The 18,450-nt window shown below is 41.8% G+C and overlaps 1 protein-coding gene across 2 annotated transcripts in view; it reads left to right on the top strand.

Moving 5' to 3' along the window:
* Window positions 1-18,450, top strand: part of CLDN10 (claudin 10) — a 97,042-nt gene that overhangs the window by 31,806 nt on the left and 46,786 nt on the right. For both annotated transcript variants that reach the window (XM_033947784.1, XM_033947783.1), the window contains exons 2-3: window positions 16,493-16,654; window positions 16,750-16,831. In XM_033947784.1, the coding sequence (XP_033803675.1) occupies window positions 16,493-16,654; window positions 16,750-16,831 (244 nt within the window). The remainder of the gene's footprint in view (window positions 1-16,492; window positions 16,655-16,749; window positions 16,832-18,450) is intronic.

The following is an 18,450-nucleotide window of genomic DNA, read 5'->3' as shown; positions in this document are numbered from 1 at the left end:
TCTTCTTCTTGTAGTTTGTGTGGTGGGTTGATAGGTGTAGGTCTGATAGTTTGTGATTTTATCTATTGAGAGCCATCCGGTTGGGTAGGTGCTTCCCTTGGAGTTAGATATAGTTGGTATTGGGGAGATGTTGTTTGCTGTTACCTTCCGGTTGGTTAGGAGTAGGGTAATCAGTAGGATAGCTTGATATTTTTGTGGTGTAGTTTTCATTGTGGTGCAGAAAGTGGTGGGTATTGTAGTTGAGGGAAGTGGTGGGAAAGTTCTTTTCCTTCCTTTGCTTGTTGAGAGTTGTTTCTAGTGATGGAGCGGTTGTTTTGTGGTGTTGTAGGTGGATAGTGTTGGAGTGTGTCTTTGTGAGGGCTGGTCCTCAATTTCCCTCTTTTCACTGTGTCTACCTGCAGCTTGCCAGCTCTTTTCCATACCCTTTCTAGTATCTCACTAACTCTATCCTATTCCCCCCATTCCAGTATATGCCCTTTTTTCTTTATCCCCTTCTATCCAGTATGTGACCTATTTCTCCTCTCCACATCCATTCAGTGTCTGCTCCCCTCTTTCTCTCCTCCCCCTTTCCTTCCAGCATCTGCTCCCCTCTCTGTTTCTACTTTCATCAAGCATTTGACCCCTCTCCTCTTCCAGCATCCACTACTCTCTCTCCCCTCCTTACTTCCATCCAGCATCTGTACCCCTCTCCACTATCTTCCAATGTCTGCCCTTTTCTCTTTCTCTTCACCCCACTTCCATCAGCATCTGCCCCTCTCTCTCCCTCCACCCCAATTCCATTGATTATCCTGCCCCTTCACCTCCCCACCGTTGCTGCTGTTTTCCTGTATCAACACTATTGGCAGTAAACTTTAAATGCAGCTATCACAGGACCTTCCTGCACCTCTCCGTGGCTGCCGGCTCTGTTCCAGAGCAAAGAATTGTTGTTGGAAGGGACATAACATAATATCGTATTTCTATACCGCATAACCTTAAGTTCAATGCGGTTTACAAAAGTTATACATAATGTTTATTAAGAACTTTATATACTGCATATTAACCTAACAGTATCCAAGCGGTTTACAATACATAGTTCATATTCATCAAGAAAAGAACTCCATTCAAAATAGAAAAGGAAATATTAAGAGCAAAGGTTAATTTTTTTTTCCATAAAATATCATAGCAAACATCTCAACAATAACAATTCTAATAGTAAAACAATAAAACAATCAAATCTCAATGAGCTATAATTAATAACAAATGAAGAAAGCATTAGAGATTTAATCGACCAAATATTTTGAAAAAAGATAAGTCTTCAGTTGTTTCCAAAATGTTCATAAGAATGAGATGAGAAGAACATTGCTCGAAAAACCTTATCATGGAAAGCTGCTTGAAATGAAAGCATATGATCATGGTATTTCTTGCTTTTACAACCCTTGACAGAAGGAAATACGAAGAGAGCATGCGATTTTCTACTATTATTTTGAGATGCTACTGAAAATCTATCAACTACATAGAGTGGGGCTAGACCATAGGCAACTTTATAACATAAGCAACCCAGTTTGAAAATTATACGTGCCTCCACAGGAAGCCAGTGCAACTCACCATAAAAAGGAGTAACATGATTGAACTTCTTCAGACCATAAATCAATCTCACCGCAGAGCCCTGAATCAGTTTCAGTCTGGTTATGTTTTTCTTGGTACTTGTTAAATAAATGATATTGCAATAGTCCAGCAAGCTCAGCAAAATTGATTGGACCAAAAGTCTAAATGCAGAGATTTCGAAGCAAGGTCTAGAATAAATATGGCACCAGTGGCGTAGTAAGGGAGAGGAGGGCCGGGGCAGTCCACCCTGGGCACCGTCTTGGTGGAGGCACTGGCAACTCTTCTCCACTCCACTCATCCTGCTCCTTCCCGACACCCCCCCTCCCCCCGGCCATGCGAAAGCGCCCCTTCTCTTCTACCTCTTTAATTTTTCCAGCATGAGCAGTATCACAAACTTGCTGCCTGTGTCGGCTCTCTCTGACATCACTTCTGAGTCCCATGCCTAGGAAGTGATGTCAGAGGGAGAGCTGACAACGCGGGTAGCAAGTTTGTGATACTGCTTGCGCTGGGAAAATTAAAGAGGTATGGGAGAAGGGAAGGGGGTGCATGTGCAGCAAGTGGGGTCAGGAAGGCGCATGGGGGGAGAGAAGAGGGTGGGGGAGAGGCACTACCACTCCAGGGACCACTCACCCTCACCCTCACTATGCCACCTTATGGCAGGGTTAGCCAAGAAAACTAAATGAAATTTTTTGACCCAAAAGCTAGCCAGTTTCCTAGCCTGAAAACTCCCCAGAAGTTTCCACCAATGAGAGCAAAGCCCTCACTTGAAGCTGATCATACTTACCCTAGCAGTAAGCAAGAGAGGAACAGCCTACACAAGTCAAGCCTCGCTGGAGTAATGCTAAAGATAAGACTGAGAAGCTCAAGCAATCTAGGAATTTTCAAGAGCCTAAAATAGACTTTTCTGAAATAGAACAGGAAGAAGACCATGTCCATGTGTTCTGGGACTGATTTAATGGAAGATAAAACAGAACCAATGAATTGCAATGAGAGTTTTACAGAATGCAGCCCTGTGGAAAGCTGATGTAAGATAGAAAAGGATACAATATTAAAATAGAAGTTTTGCCAGAAGGATTGTTTTGGAGACATGAGCACAGACACCAGGGTGAAAGCTGTGAACTGTTTAAGAAATGGTAGCTTCTGCAGTGCTGTTTCTGGTGACTACAGTTGCACCAATATTTGACCAATACTTGCTGAAAGTGGTATTTAAAGTAAGAGACTCGCAATAAGAGCTGGCTGTGTTCTGCCTGAAGGCTAAAGCTTTATTTAACAGTTGAAGAGTGAAGCTAAATGAAGCATAAGTGCCTTGAGCCAATGGACTGTTTAATGATGTAGGAACATGAAGGCTTTTTTTCTTATAACCTGAAGGGTTTTCTTGGGTGGGTTCATTACATCTGACAATTAGAGAAGTCGAAACCCGCACCCTGAGCTTATATACAAACGGCTCAAGGGTGTTTTCAGATTTGCTTAAATAAAGCAGAGCACAAGAGAAATACTGATGGTAGATGTTGCAGAGAATTTGCCTTCTGCTGATGGGAGACATATACTGGGCAGATCCAAAGCTTGGCATTAATGCTGAGGAATAGAACTAATGATTGTATGAATAAAGTGATGACAGCAGCATAGCTGAACAGGTGGTCTGCCATTCTTGGGAAAGAAACCAGAACTATTTAAGGCAGGTACTCTGTCTCACCAAAGACTTGCTGAAACTATATTGAAGGTAAGTCACAAAGAAAGATGGGGGGGGGGTGTTCCCCCTCTCTTTTGTTTTCTAATAAGAAGGCAGGAGATACCAGAGTTGTTTGAAGCAAAGAGACTTGGGAGTACTTTGTTTAAGGAAAGACTACTGTGAGTACTGTCTGAACTAAATATTTTTGTTTTGCCTTTAATTAAAAAAACCTTTTGCTACACCTGGAATGTTTGTAGTCCTGAAATTCCAAATGGGTTATTCCCTAGCTTACTATCAGCCTCTATTATACACTCGGTCAATTGCATGTACTGGAAAACCCTAGGCTTGGCACCTGGCTTGCCTATCACATAGAAACATAGAAATCGACGGCAGATAAGGGCCAAGGCCCATCCAGTCTGCCCACCCTAATGACCCTCCCCTGCCTTTACTTTGCGAATAGAACCCACGTGTCGATCCCATTTGGCCTTAAAATCAGGCACGCTGTTGGCCTCAATCACCCGAAGTGGAAGACCATTCCAGCGATCCACCACCCTTTCGGTGAAAAAGAATTTCCTGGTGTCACCGTGCAGTTTCCCGCCTCTGATTTTCCACGGGTGTCCTCTTGTTGCCGTGGGATGCCTGAAAAAGAAGATATCTTCTTCTACCTCGATGCGGCCCGTGAGATACTTGAACGTCTCGATCATGTCTCCCCTCTCCCTGCTTCCTCGAGCGAGTATAGCTGTAATTTATCTAACCGTTCTTCGTACAGGAGATCCTTCAGTCCCGAGACCATCCGGGTGGCCATTCTCTGGACCGATTCCAGCCTCAGCACATCCTTACGGTAATGTGGCCTCCAGAATTGCACACAGTATTCCAGGTGCGGTCTCACCATGGATCTATACAAAGGCATAATGACTTCAGGCTTACGGCTGACGAAACCCCTGCGTATGCAACCTATGATTTGTCTTGCCTTGGAAGAAGCTTGCTCCACTTGATCGGCAGCCTTCATGTCCTCACTGACGATCACCCCTAAGTCTCGTTCTGCAACTGTTCTTGTTAGGATCTCGCCATTAAGGGTATAAGTCCTGCATGGATTCTGGGTACCCAGGTGCATAATTTTGCATTTTTTGGCATTGAAGCTGAGCTGCCATGTCTTAGACCAGCTCTCTAGTAAGAGTAGATCATGCATCATATTGTCGGGCATTGAATTTTTATCTATTGTGCTTTTGCCCACTACATTGCTTAGTTTGGCGTCATCGGCAAACTATCACCCGCTCACACTATCCAGCCCAGGTCTTGTAAAATATGGACCTCTCGCATCACTGCTTGTTCTCCCTTCCTCTTTGGATGGGGCTCGGATCAGCCAGTCGTCCAAGTATGGGTGCACCTGGATCCCCACTTTGGGAGATGAGCAGCCACCATTCCAAAACAGCAGTGCAGAAAAATGGTAATGTTCCAAGACACAAAATCTTAAGTACTTCCTGTGGGCCGGAAAGATGGAAATATTAAATTAGGCCACTGTCAAATCTTGGGAGGCTTAGAATGCCCCTAGCGCCACCGCCATGATGACCGACTGATTGGTCTTTATGTGGAAATGAGGCACTTTCAGAACCAGTATTAGTCTCCAGTCATCTGAGCCTGGGTACTATGAAGCATATGGAGTATCTGCCCAAGTCCGATTCTTCATCTGGTACAGCCTTTATAGCATGAATATGACAACCTAATGGCCACCAGAGCAGCAAAACTAGACAGACAACTCACCAATCTGCTGTCTTCGACCACAGACTACAAAACCTTCAAAAAAGAAACTAAAACTCTACTCTTCAAAATATTTAACACGACCAGTTCCTTCCCAAGCTCCACCTACTACACTGTCTACTCCTTATCAAATCTAAAATGTTCAAATTACCCAACATGTATTACCTAATTTCACGACAATTCCTATATAATCTGCCTATATATCTTGTAACTTCATGACAACTCTTATGTAATCCGCCTTGAACCGCAAAGTAATGGTGGAATAGAAATCACTAATGTAATGTAATATCCATAAACCTATTTACCATTGCTCACAATGCTCACCTTTTCTGGCCAGCTGGCTAGTAAATCTACAAAAAGGTCCAAGAGAAGATGAGAAAACTCAATCTTGTAACCCTCTCAAATGATCTCTAGGACCACAACGATCCAAACTTATTTACTCTTAGATCTCCATATACTCCAACAGCCTTTCCCTTAACTGGGGGAAGCATGGCTACTGATATGGCATCATTGTGTTTTCTTGGAGACTGAGGAAGGGCGAAAGCCAAAGGCTTGTGGTTGCTAGATCGCTGTCTGGATTTCTGAAAAGCGACGATCTTGCATACTAGCATACCGTCATTGAGGCCCTTACCAAAAAGCATCTGTCCTTTGAAAGGCAGCCTCCTAAGCGTGATCTTCAAGGCTGAATCTCCCACCCACTGCCTTGATCCAGAGCATTTGGCAAATGGAAATAGAAAAGGTGGAAACTTTGCTCATGACCCTAACAATGTCATAAAGAGCATCTGCCACATAATTCACTCCAGATATAACATTTTGGGAGGATTCCTCATCAAACGCTGGAAGATAACTAAGCTGAATATGGCAAGCATGAGCCACGAACAAAGTCACCACAGCTTTAAGCCCAAGGGCTAATGCATCAAATTGCCTCTTAAGGATCACATCCATCTTACAATCATGTGTGTCCTTTAATATCATACCCCTTCAATGGGTAATGAGGTATGCTTGGTAACTTGGGTTACTAGTAAATCCACCTTAGGCTGCTCAGACATCTGCTGGAAATCAGAAGCCACTAGGTAGAACTTGGATATTGTTTTAGCTACCCTCAGGGAGCCCTCCAGGGCCTCCTAGTAATCTGTGATGAGCTTCTTGATGTTTTGTTGCAAGGGAAAGTACATAGTCTGAGCTATGCAGCCGCTCATAACTAAGCACTGAGAAGTGGAGGCTTGCGGGGATTTCAATTTCTGCAACAAATCCTTAATAAGGCTAGGAAGCACTATTGCCTTAAATAGGTGCCACACCATCAGATCCTCTCCTTGATCTAGGGCAACCACTACCTCCTGCCGGTCGACCTCATGCTGAGAGTCAGAATCTTTCAGGATAGAGTACCTTAACTCCCTGGGATAATAAGGGCATGGATCCAGAACCCCACTCATCCCAGTCTTTGACAGACTGGGCCTCCAATCGGGGAGCCACCTGAGGGGAAACCCCTGCCTGCTCAGCCCCGGACATGTTTGCAGAGGACAAGGGCCAACCCTGACAAGTTAAATATCTGCTCCACATCAAATTCACAAAATTAGGCATGAACCCCTCACCAGATAGGCCAAAAGAGCTTTGGAGAGGCTCACTTTTCTTCCTCTTGGGCTCTGCGGTGAATACGTGACTGTGTTTCACCATTTCACTGTTGGACAGCTCCAGAAGGGGTCTCTTCCCTGAAAAACAAGCCTCCTGCAGATCCCTTGCTCTAGAGGACTCGGATGTGGTATAGCACATTGCTCCCACCCACCCCCCTCTCGTGCTCTGCTCTGAGGAGTCCATCTCTATCGATTTTAGGCAAAATTGAGGTATTTTGAGGCAAATAGAGGTTTTTTAAAAAAATTAGAAATTCAAGATGGCCATTGTGGCAGCAATTCTGACACCAAAAATGGTCTGGGGAGAAAATTTAAAAAATATCAATAAAGGGTTTCTAGAGGTGGGAGACCCTATCCCTGGCCCCATAAACCTCCAGAACCACAAAATTCAGACCTTCCCCCTATTTTCCCACAGGCATAAGGGTTTTTGGTTTGATGTACAGTTGGATCCAGTAGGTATTTTGTGGGTTTTTAAGGGCTCACCATATAATATAAGGTTATAGTGAGGTACCTAGAAACCTTTATGTGCAGTTCACTGCAGTGCTCTCTGAGGTGCTCCATTGCTCTGCTGTGAAGATTAGATTGATGAACATAAATCATGTATCAAGAATCATTTTTCTTCAGCACTTTTAGTGACACATTGAGATTTAATGAAACATTCGATTGAAGATTTTAAATGGAGGATTCTGGATCACATTGAAGTAGGGTGGGAGGATAGTAATACAGAAGCTCTGCTAAATTACAAGAAGCATAGATAGATTTTTCAACTGAAGTCTTTGGAGCCTAATGGATTAAAACTGAACTAGAGCGGATGTCATCCTGAGACTGGGATATGAAAGTTGACAGAGAAAGCTGTGTTGCAAGAGTGGAAGTTCTAGACTGTGATGAGTTTTTTTGAGAATGCTATTTTTCTAATTGTTTAGTATTTTTGCTACATTTATTTAATAATGATCAAAGGTTGCTAAGGGGATTTTTATATTTCAGAAGACCTGCCCTGAAGCATAATACAAAGAAACATACATGTCGGCTATGGTCTGGTTGCTTCGGATAATACAAGATAAGTGGCTGCATTTTTATGGCCTCTGACTTTTCCCCCCTGCATCATTGCCAGGGGATCTAAAATTCATTAATTTTAGACCGGCCACCACTCTTTTGTAAAATGCCTTTGACCTGCATGTGTGGACATGTACATCTCTGTTCACATATACGTCCTTTCTAAAATGAGATTCTTAGTCTGCAAAGGCAGAGCTCTGGTAAGTTTTTTAGTGATTTTTTTTTAACCTTTTCTTAACAGATAGAAAGTAGTTAGAAAATCTACATCCCCCGATTCACTTTTCATTACAGTGAATAAAAGACTCTACCTGGCATTGGAAATTGCTTAGTCATTTTCTGTACAACATACAGCATTTTTATTGTACAGTAAGTTATTCTAATACCTGTTTGTCTCAGGTTACTTGATAGTTTTTCCAGCTGTATGTCAGTGATCCTTTATATTATGTACAAAAAAGGATATTCATCTGCATTTACACTCATTAAGAATTAAACCTTTACTAGAATGTTTTTACAACACATCACTGAAAATATTTATTCAAAGTAGCCACCATGTATTGCACATATGATTTACTTCGTTTCAACAAATTTAAATATGTTAGTAGGATTTTTTTTAAATAGCAGAATTCTATTAATCTTCCTCCTCCTTCTCCTCTTATTACTAATAATTTGAATAATGCATAGTAGATGTATGCAATGTTGTACAGACAATCCAGTCAAACCAGAAAGGGAACAGAGTCTTCCTTACTGAGAACCAGAAGGGAACCAAGTAGGGATATGCAAATGTCCTGCTAAAAATGAGTCATGCAGCTTCAAAGGGAATAGAGCAACAATCACATATTTATTCAACGAACCAGGAATAAACTGACTCAACATGGAGTTGTGTTTCGAAGTAAACATGCCTATTTCAGGACTCGTATAATCTATATATAAAATATTTTAAATAATATATCTAATCTATCTATATAGAAGGTCTGTTCAAAAAGTTCCAGGACGGGAAGAACTGTCATTGCTTTGTGCACAAAATTCACAAATTTTGACGCATTCAAAACACCTTCCACAACTTATGACATGTTCCTCATAAGCCACTTTCAACATTTCATAAGTTTCTGTAGCGGTCTTATCCAATTTAAAACAGAACTTCATGATGTAGTGCTGCTCATTGAGGTTGCACATTATGAAAAATAGCAGATCACAAAAACACACTTTCACAAAAATTGCTGTAGGTTGGAGATGAAAACAGATATCAACAAATGGAAAAAAAGAGGTTACTCATGAGGTTTCAAGCTACTCAACGCCACCTAGCATGTCTCAAAAGAACTTCCCATTGGCATGCAATTCAAACTGTCCTGGAATATTTTAAACAGTCCTTGTATTGTCACCCCCGAGGCCCGCATACTGTTGAGGGGCACTCTGCAAGGCGGCAACTCAATATTTCAGTGCGCTTCCCAAACTGGAGATAGCCCTACCAGGAGTATTGGCAATGAGCTTTTGTCCATCCCAGCCAACAAAGTTCACCATTAGTGCATACACTCATTCAAAATAGCCTCTAAGATTAACTAAATATTGTGTCTTTATTCTCAAAGCCAAAACATAGATCAACAGTATTGCAGTGAGGTACAGGAAAATGTCAGCAATATTCACAAAAGGAAAAATAAAAATGTCAAAAGTAAAAACTAAAGAACAGCACCCTGAAGCTAGGCTTCAATACAGGCAGGGCACCATGCCCAAGGGCCTGTTTTACAAAGCCGCGCTAGTGGCTGCCGTGCGGCAACAGCCCCGAAGCCCTTTAAATCTCTATGGGCTTCAGGGCCATTACAGCGCTGCAGTTGCTAGCACAGATTTGTAAAACAAGCCCCAAGTCTTTTATAATCCAGACTTTCCTTCAATCCAAAGAAAAAATATTCTTGTAACAAATCTCTCAACAGAGAATATTTTTACCTCTCAGTTCCATTGGTACTGCATTATAATGTTCACTTTAATTAGCTATGATTTTAAAACAGCATGAGCCTCCAGCTCCTGAGAGCTGGACAGGGAAAATTGCAGAATCTACTTAAACAATAGCTTCTTAAAGCTCTCATGAATCTCTACCCAGGATAGCATTGCAGATTCCTCCCTTAACAATCCCCGGTCACTTGCTGAGCCAAAAATAAAAGAGCAAACAAAAAACTTTACTCTTAAGAAACATAAAACTGCTTCATCTTCAGCATAAGTTTGTGCCCATCCCCCCAGCCTGTGCAGAAGCACTACAATTTTACTTTCCCTTCTCAGTCTAACTGGACTAAGGAACAAACTTCTGGTTTCAGTTTACAACCTTTATGGCAAAAACAGGTACTTCAAATGTCAGGCAAGATTCTTGAAAAAAATCTTGCCACTTCAACTCACATCCATAGCACTTCACTCACATCCATAGTCTCCAATTTAATCTCTGCTGGAGCAAACTGGCTTCCAACCTCCATAGGTTCCTCTTAGTAAAATAATTCTGCCTGAGAGAGCTGAGCAGCCTCTTCTGCTTCTAATATTTCCACATCATTGCTACAGCCTGGGTTCACTCCCCAAGGAGTTTTCCTCCTCTGCCTCCTCTGGTGTGAAAGTTTCCTTCTTTTGAGGTTGGAAGCCCCACCTAAATCTACATGCACCTGGTCTAGAGCTTGGTTCTCCTGGGCTCCCCCTCTGGTCATTCTGCAGATTACTTAATTTCCTCAATATACACAGTTCTAAATGTGGTAGATTTTTGACTGGGAATGTTTTCATCTTCACTATACCCAATCTCGTCCTCCTCATGTTCTGGGGCACTTCTTTCAGGATAGGCAGCCAAATCTGTCAGGATACCTGAGCAGGACTTTTGGTGAGCTTTTCTCACCCTAGTGCTGGTTTTCCTTTGGTTTTTAAAAGGGAGCCTGGTTAGTCACAGTATGTATATAGTGGAATGGAGGAAAGGGTTCAGCTACTGGAAAAGATGGTGAAAATATGGAAACATACAAGGGATCTTCAAAGTTTCCACACTTTTATTTTTTAAAACACTATTTATTATATATCTCAAAAGCAAATTTTATCAGTTTGCCACATAATCACCATTTTGTGATACATTTTTCCCAGTGTCCTACTAACTTTTTTTAACGATTTATTCAATAAACATGTTAAGAACATATACACTGGTACAAAATTTTTTTAAACAACATTGAAACTAAAACCCCAAGAAATACAACACAGGCAAAACAGCATGAGTTCATGTGTTGGTTCTTCAACTCAGACTTGGCCAAGAAGAAAGCACCCCACAATCAGTCAACCCCTCTCTCCTCCTCCCACCAGCCCACTCTTTCAAGGAATAACAGCAGGCAACAAAGGTACTGCTGGCTTCTGCAGTCTATTTATAATTTGACTCTTTAAAGTGGGGGATAGAGTATCTAGATAAGGGGACCAAACTGACAAAAAAACTTTACTCTGGCTTCTAGAGAAATGAGCCAGCAGATTCCCAAACCATTAAGAGGTGTAATTTATTTCTTCAATACCAGAAAGTAGGTGGGGAGTCCTGTAACCAATGATTTAGCCACTCCTCTCCCTGTGCACCCAAACATCCTTTTAGCTTTCAACAGTGCCTTAAAATCAGGGCAGGATTAACCAATAGGCCCAGTAGGCACGTGCCTAGGGCCCGAAATGGTCAGGGGGGCCCAATGAAGGAGAGCATCAATATTGTTTTTTCTAAATGGCGATGGGCCCCTCCAGCATTGATCGGCAATGCGGGCCCCCACCCCAGTGATGGAAAGTAAGACAAGCAAGCAACGTGGGTAAGAAAGGCAACGGGAACTGTAATTTTGCAAGCATTGCTGCTTGCCCAAAGCTTCCCTCTGACGCAGTTTCCTGTTTCTGCCTGGGTGCATGGTGGGATGGGGTGGGACGGGGCAGGGGGCCCAGTGTACTTGTGTGCCTAGGGGCCCTTGACAAATTAATCCTGCCCTGCTTAAAATCATCACATATTATCACACCCAAGTTCCACTCCTCTTTTGTTCACAAAAGTTCTTCACCCCCTAAACTGTATCATTCCCTCAAGTTTTTGCAGCCCAAAAGGGGCATTTTTCAATAGGACATACAAGTCTGAGGTTGAACGTTTTGGGCAGGATATCCACAAACCCAGGAGAAAAAAAATGGCCATTTTCAAAGCTGCTAGACATCTATCTTTTATTTTTGAAAATGACCTAGGTATAAGTTTTGGTCCTTAGGACATCTATCTTTTTTGGGCCATTTTCAAAAATAAAAACATCCTCAAGAAAAACACAGAAGCAAATTTTGTAGATGTACCCAATTACCTTGTCTGATCGCAGCAGAGGAATCCCCATCAGCTGAGCTGATTTTGGAGATTCCTGCCAGCTCAGCTGATGGGGATTCCCCCTGCCAAGATTAGCTGAGCTGCGGAGCCCTACACCCCCTCCCCCAACAACCCCCAACATTTCTGGCTCTTCTACATCACCTGACACCACCATCATGGAACACCTCCCACATCACCTGACATCATGGAACACCTCCCACATTATATGACAGCCCCATACCTTCTGCTGAAATATTGGCAGGAGGGAAGCCTAGTCCCTCTTATCTACAGGACTACGTGCTGAGAATGATGGGCCATCCCCTTCCCTATGCATTTTGTGATGCAGTGGGAGGAGCCTAAGGTTCTGATTGGCTCAATATGGTGCTATTGAGCCAATCAGGGCCTTAGGCCCCTCAAGTTTCAAGTTTAATATTTCTCTTGATTAATCACTTAATCAAATTCTAAGCGATGAACAATTTAAAATACATTCAATGAGGGACAATACAATACAAAAGACAATACAATACAAACTTTCAATAATAACATTGGGTTGAAGACTAATGCATCATTCTCATAACACAAGGTAAGATAGGGAGTTGAAATACAATTCAGTAAAGAAAAGCAAAACAAAGGAAAAGTACAATAGGGAAACAAATAAAAGCATAATATAATATGATAAAATCACTGGCCTTAGAATTGTTAGCTTAAATATCAAAAGCATCTTTAAAAAGAAATGTTTTTAGATTACTTTTAAATTTTCCTAAATCCTGCTCCTTTCATAAGTAAATTGGAAGGGCGTTCCAAGTCTGTGGAGCAGTTACCGAAAAGATAAACTGCTGTCTAGTATTGATAATCTTAAGTGAAGGAATGGTAAAAAAATTTTGTTAATTGGATCTTAAAGTTCTGCTTGGATGATATGGTATTAATAATTTATATATAAATGCTGGAGTCTTATTGAAAAGAGACTTAAAGATAAGCAAACAAAGTTTATATGTTATCCGATGGATAACTGGAAGCCAATGTGCATTTTTTAGAAGAGGTGTAACATGATCAAATTTTCTAGATTTAGTGACGAGTTTAATGGAAACATTTTGAATAATTTGAAGGCGTTTAAATTTGTTTAGTGATATTCCCTTAAAGAGAGCATTACAATAGTCTAATTTAGAAATCACTAAAGAGTGAATAAGAATGTTTAATGATTTTGGACATAAGAATTTTTGAAATAGATCGAATCCTACGTAATCTATAAAAGGGGGTTTTAATAATATTACTGATATGATCATGAAAATTCAATTTGGTGTCAAATGTTACCCTTAAGATTTTTATATTATTAACTATTTGTAGGGGGACATTTTTTATAGTAATGGGAGCAATGAGAGTAAAATTTTCTTTCCATGGGAAGAGCATCACACTAGTTTTTTTGATGTTAAGCGCCAGTTTGTTTGTATTCAGCCAATGATGAACTTGGTCAAGTTTCTCACTGATCTCTCCCAAGATGCAATGGGAGGAGAAAGGCCCATCATGGTGATTTTGAGCCAATCAGGGCCTTATGCCACTCCTACTGCATTCCAAGATACATCAGGAGGGGGAAGGCCCATCATTCTCATCATGCAGCCCTGTAGACAGAAGGGAGTGGGCGTCCCTCCTGCTGATTTTGCAATGGAAGGTACGGAAGCAGATAAGAGGAGAAGAGGAGCCATAAAGGGAGCCTAAAGTTCCAGCAAGCGGCGGCAGGAGCGGGTAGCGGTGAGAGAAGGCTCCACCCACCCCTGCACGTCAGCGCCACATCAGCGCCCGGACTCCCCCCTTACTAAGGAAGGGAGCCAACGGCGCTCAGCCATTTCGGCACGCGGCAAAGTGAGAGTGCCTTTGCGAAGGAGCCTTAAGAAGGGCTGAGCGAATACAGTCAAGGACTCCGCAAAACACAGGAAGAGAGAGAAGGCCCACATAAGCACAGACAACCCAGAAAGGAAGAAAGGAATGATTGACCACGGAAGCCAGAAGATGGTCTTTCCAGTCTTCTGCACCAGATGCAACATGTATGACTACCTCCCCTCGGGGATGAGGGCATACATTTGCAGTCGATGTAGGGAGCTGGACGGCCTGAAACATCAAGTCCGACTGTTGGAGGGAACAGTGAAAGAACTAGAACTCCTCACCTTTAAAGAAGAACCCAGCAAACAGGAGAAGTTGCCTATGGAATCCAGTGCCAGCGAAGGGATCAAAGAACTTGAGAGATTCATTGAGGAAGCCCACCAGCAACATGTGGAGGTCCCAGGGCTGGAGAACTGTACCTGAACAACCCAGGAAGAAGGCTTTGGCGAGATGGAAGAAGACACCACTACAGAGGATGAAGAGATGGATGTGGAGGTTGAGGGCGACCACCCACCCAGCGGAACTGAGAGTCTGCACGACATTGTGACATGGAAGATAGCAGATGGAACCTTCACCATGGATGTAGACATGGTGGAACGACGAAAATAAATGGGACACGGTACTGCAGGGATACAAGCTATTCAGAAGGGACAGAATTGGGCAGAAAGGGGGAGGCATTGCCCTTTACATCCAAGAAGGAGTAGTAGCGATCAGGGAAGAGAACACAGAGGGGAAAGAGAAACTAGAGTCACTCTGGGTAAGGATTCCCAGAAAGAATGATGCAGACACATAAATTGGCCTCTACTATAGAAACCCAGGACAGACGGAGGAAACAGACGTAGAAATGGCAGAAGAAATAAGGCAAGGATGTAGGACAGGCAATGTAACGATCATGGGAAACTTCAACTTCCCGGGGATAGACTGGAACCTAGAAACCACAAGCTGCGGCAAAGAAACAAAGTTCCTGGAAATGATAGGAGACTGCTTCCTTGAGCAAATGGTAGGGGAACCAACAAGAGGGAACGCCACATTGCATTTGATCCTGAACGGCATAACTGGGCAGACAAGAGATGTAGTAGTCACGGTCCTGCTGGGGACGAGCAACCACAGCATGATCAACTTTAAACTGGGCATTGGGAAAAGAAAACGAATCAAGACACAATCCACAGCTTTTAACTTCAAAAAAGGAAGATACAACAACATGAGGGACATGGTAAGAAAACGTCTCAAGAATAGGATAGCTGAAATAGAACAGTAGAGCAGGCATGGTCCCTACTAAAAAATTCTATCACCGAAGCTCAGAATATACATTCCGCAGATAGCCAAGGGAAGGAAATATAAAGGCAAAGGAGAACCAGCTTGGCTAACCAAAGAGGTAAAAGATGCAATAAGGGAAAAAAAGAGCTCATTTAAAATATGGAAACGCAAGAAAACAATCGAGGCTTGGAATAGCCACAAGGTCGACCGGAGAAAGTGTCACAAGGTAGTTAGTGAAACCAAAAGGAACTATGCTTTCATGTTGGGCTTAAGCATTTATATATATGTTGTTTTATATGGTGAATACATTCTGTGTGATGCAATCTTTCTTCTAATATACTCTTTTTTTCTGTCTAAGTTGGATCGGTTGCCCATTTGTTTCCTAAAACCACACAAGTTACTAGTAGGGAAAGGAGAAAAGAAAAGACTTGAAAGAAGCTAGTAATGTGGAGACAGGTTAAAAAAGAGTTATTGTATCTTTGAAAAGAAGATAGAGAGGCACCAATGAGAGTTGGATATGATATGGAAGAAGAGAAAAAAGAATGTAGAAAGCGAAACAAAGAGAAATTTATGAAAAGAGAATGAAGATGGAAAATATTATATTAAGGAAAGGGAGAATAAAAAAATAGCAAATCATGTACAATAAAGATTTTAAGCCCCCTTTTACAAAGATGCATTAGGCTTTTTTTATCGCTGGCTGCTGCACTATTAATTCCGGCGCTTATAGAATTACCATGAGCATCAGAGCTAATACTACTGCGACTAGCGATAAAAAAGCCTAATGTGGCTTCATAAGGGAGGGGGGCGGTGTAAAATTGTTTTTGTTTTTAAGGAATAATTTTGCATTTTAAAATATTTTAAAATTGTATGAATATCTGTGCAAATGCAGAATGGCTTCAAAATGTTCTAAAAAATTTTTTTTTACAGAATTTTTTTTTATTAAAAGCAGAATGTACCCCTCAGCTGCAACTGGAAATTGTAGGTCTTAAGAATAGTTTATTCTAAGACAGTCTAAATAGTAACCTATGAAAGTAGTGGATAATAACTGGTAGCACTATGCAAGTGCTAGTAATAATGCATACTTTAAACTTATTCTGTCTCATGGAGCTTGAAGTGCTCTCTTGAATTTTTGACACTGGAGTGCTGGGGAAGGAGGGGAAGGGTGGTGGTCTTGGTTTGACTTTGTTGGATACTGTTGTCTCCGCGAAGAAACCACGCGGTAGACTTTCACATCACGTTGGTTTGCTGAATGTCCGTTGTTCTCACCATGTTGTATTGTATTGCATTTTTATAAAATAAATAAAAAACTTTAAACTAAAAAAAACCAACTTGTTCTGAAAGACAAATTTCACATTGTTGTTCCAGATCATATCCAGGCCTGTAGGGCACTTATGATTGCTTCCATCGGTCTTGGGTTTTTCGGCACCATATTTGCATTGGTTGGAATGCAGTGCACAAAAATGGGAGGTTCAGATAGAACGAAGGCTAAAATTACTTGCTCAGCTGGTGTAACTTTTATACTTTCCGGTAAGTCCTCAGTTATAATATGTCAAGTAAATCAATAGTTTTATTCGATACTGATTTCATCCATTCATTCTCTCTTTCATTCTTATTTCTTCCAGGTTTGTGCTCTCTAGCTGGCTGTTCACTTTACGCCCAAAGAACTACATCAGAATATTTTGATCCCAGTTTTATTTCACCAAAGTAAGCATCCTCTTTTGTGTCCTTTCAAATGTCCTGGAAAAATGGTGCCAACCACGTGTTAATCATGCCTAGGTGCCATTCACAGAATTGTGCCTGGTAACATCTATGTAAAAACTTAGGCACCGGAAATGTAGGCCGAGGTTTTAAGGGTCTACATTTCAGGTGCCTAAGTTTTTGGAGAATCGTGCTTAGCAGTGCCTAAGTCCAGCTCTGCCCATAAAAATGCCCACTTAGGCATTAGGCACTGCTAAGCACCATGTGATAGGCGTAGGGTTACCAGACATCCAGATTTACCCAGAAATGTCCTCTTTTTAGAGGGCATGTCCAGGTGTCTTGACAGCTTTTCAAAACCCAGCACTTTGACGGGTTTTGAAAAGCTTCTTCTTTGGGACCACGTCAGGAGGGCATCTGCACATGCGCGGATCCCTCCCGACCAATGAGAACAGGTTGAGGGGGGCGGGGCTATCAGTCCAGATTTTATCTAACTAAAATCTGGTAACCCTAAATATGTGCCTATCGCCAATTAATTTTTCTCAATTGTTGAAGCTATTAAGGGGTTTTGCCAATTAAGACCCCATTTTATCAAGCTACGTTAGGGATTTTTTATTGCCGGCTGCTGCAGTAAAAGCTCCAACGCTCATAGAATTCCTATGAGCATCAGAGCTTTTACTGCAGGAGATAGTAATTTAAAAAAAAACCCAAGTTAGGTGCCCCTTAAAGAATCTGGCCCTAGATACCATGGTCAAGGCAGAGAGTCATTTTATAATACTGTAGGGTCACTCCATATTCACTCGTATGTTTAAATCTAAAATGAAGAGAGGCCAAAATTCAGCCCATGGTAGTCAGCATTTTATTTTAGATGCTGGATGCCATGAACTTTTCATGTCCAAATATTTAGTGCCAAGCCATATCGGATACCAGTGCAGAATATCTGGCTATTAATCTGAGTACAAGTGATTTTCAAACTAGTACCCAGATAGCCAAAGTTGGGATAGATTTTTGCTGGGATGGAGCCTGGGACCAGAGGAGGATGGTCTACACTAGTAGGAGAAGAAAGCAAATACAATTCTAGGCCAGGGAAAAACACTAGGCAGATTGGGAGCAGAACACCAAACAGCAGACATGCAAGGACAGCAGCAGGAACCAGGAACAGAAGACAGATGACTACAGATAAGTAATCGGGTATTAAGCAGAAACCAACAGTGATAAAGCAGAGCTAGATAAAAGCCAGGCCCAACAGATTATCAACAAGACTGAGATATGAAACCATGGGTTGGCAGAAGAAAGGGAGGGCGAGATGCTGGACTGTACATTGGGAAGAGGTGGGAGGGAGAGAGAGATTAATGCTGGATAATGGGGAAAAGGATGGGAGAGGTGCGAAGCTTTACCCAGGGAAGGGCATATCATTATTTAAACCATTTCTGCACTGCAGTCTCAGAACATTGCGAGCTGAACTCTCAATTCTTTAAACAAATCTTCTTTAATAATGACTCAAAACAAAACAAAAAATAATAATTACAGTTTGTTGCTTGTACAGAGTTGTGACTCTCTTGCTACTGTCCACCTTCTACCAATGTAATTCTCTCCCTCAGGGACTGTGATTTTAGAGATTAACAGTA

This window comes from Geotrypetes seraphini, chromosome 6 (assembly GCF_902459505.1).
Source record: "Geotrypetes seraphini chromosome 6, aGeoSer1.1, whole genome shotgun sequence".
In the NCBI taxonomy this organism is placed as follows: Eukaryota; Metazoa; Chordata; class Amphibia; order Gymnophiona; family Dermophiidae; genus Geotrypetes; species Geotrypetes seraphini.
Note: the sequence above shows the minus strand (reverse complement) of the source record. Positions and strands in the feature narration are given on the sequence as shown.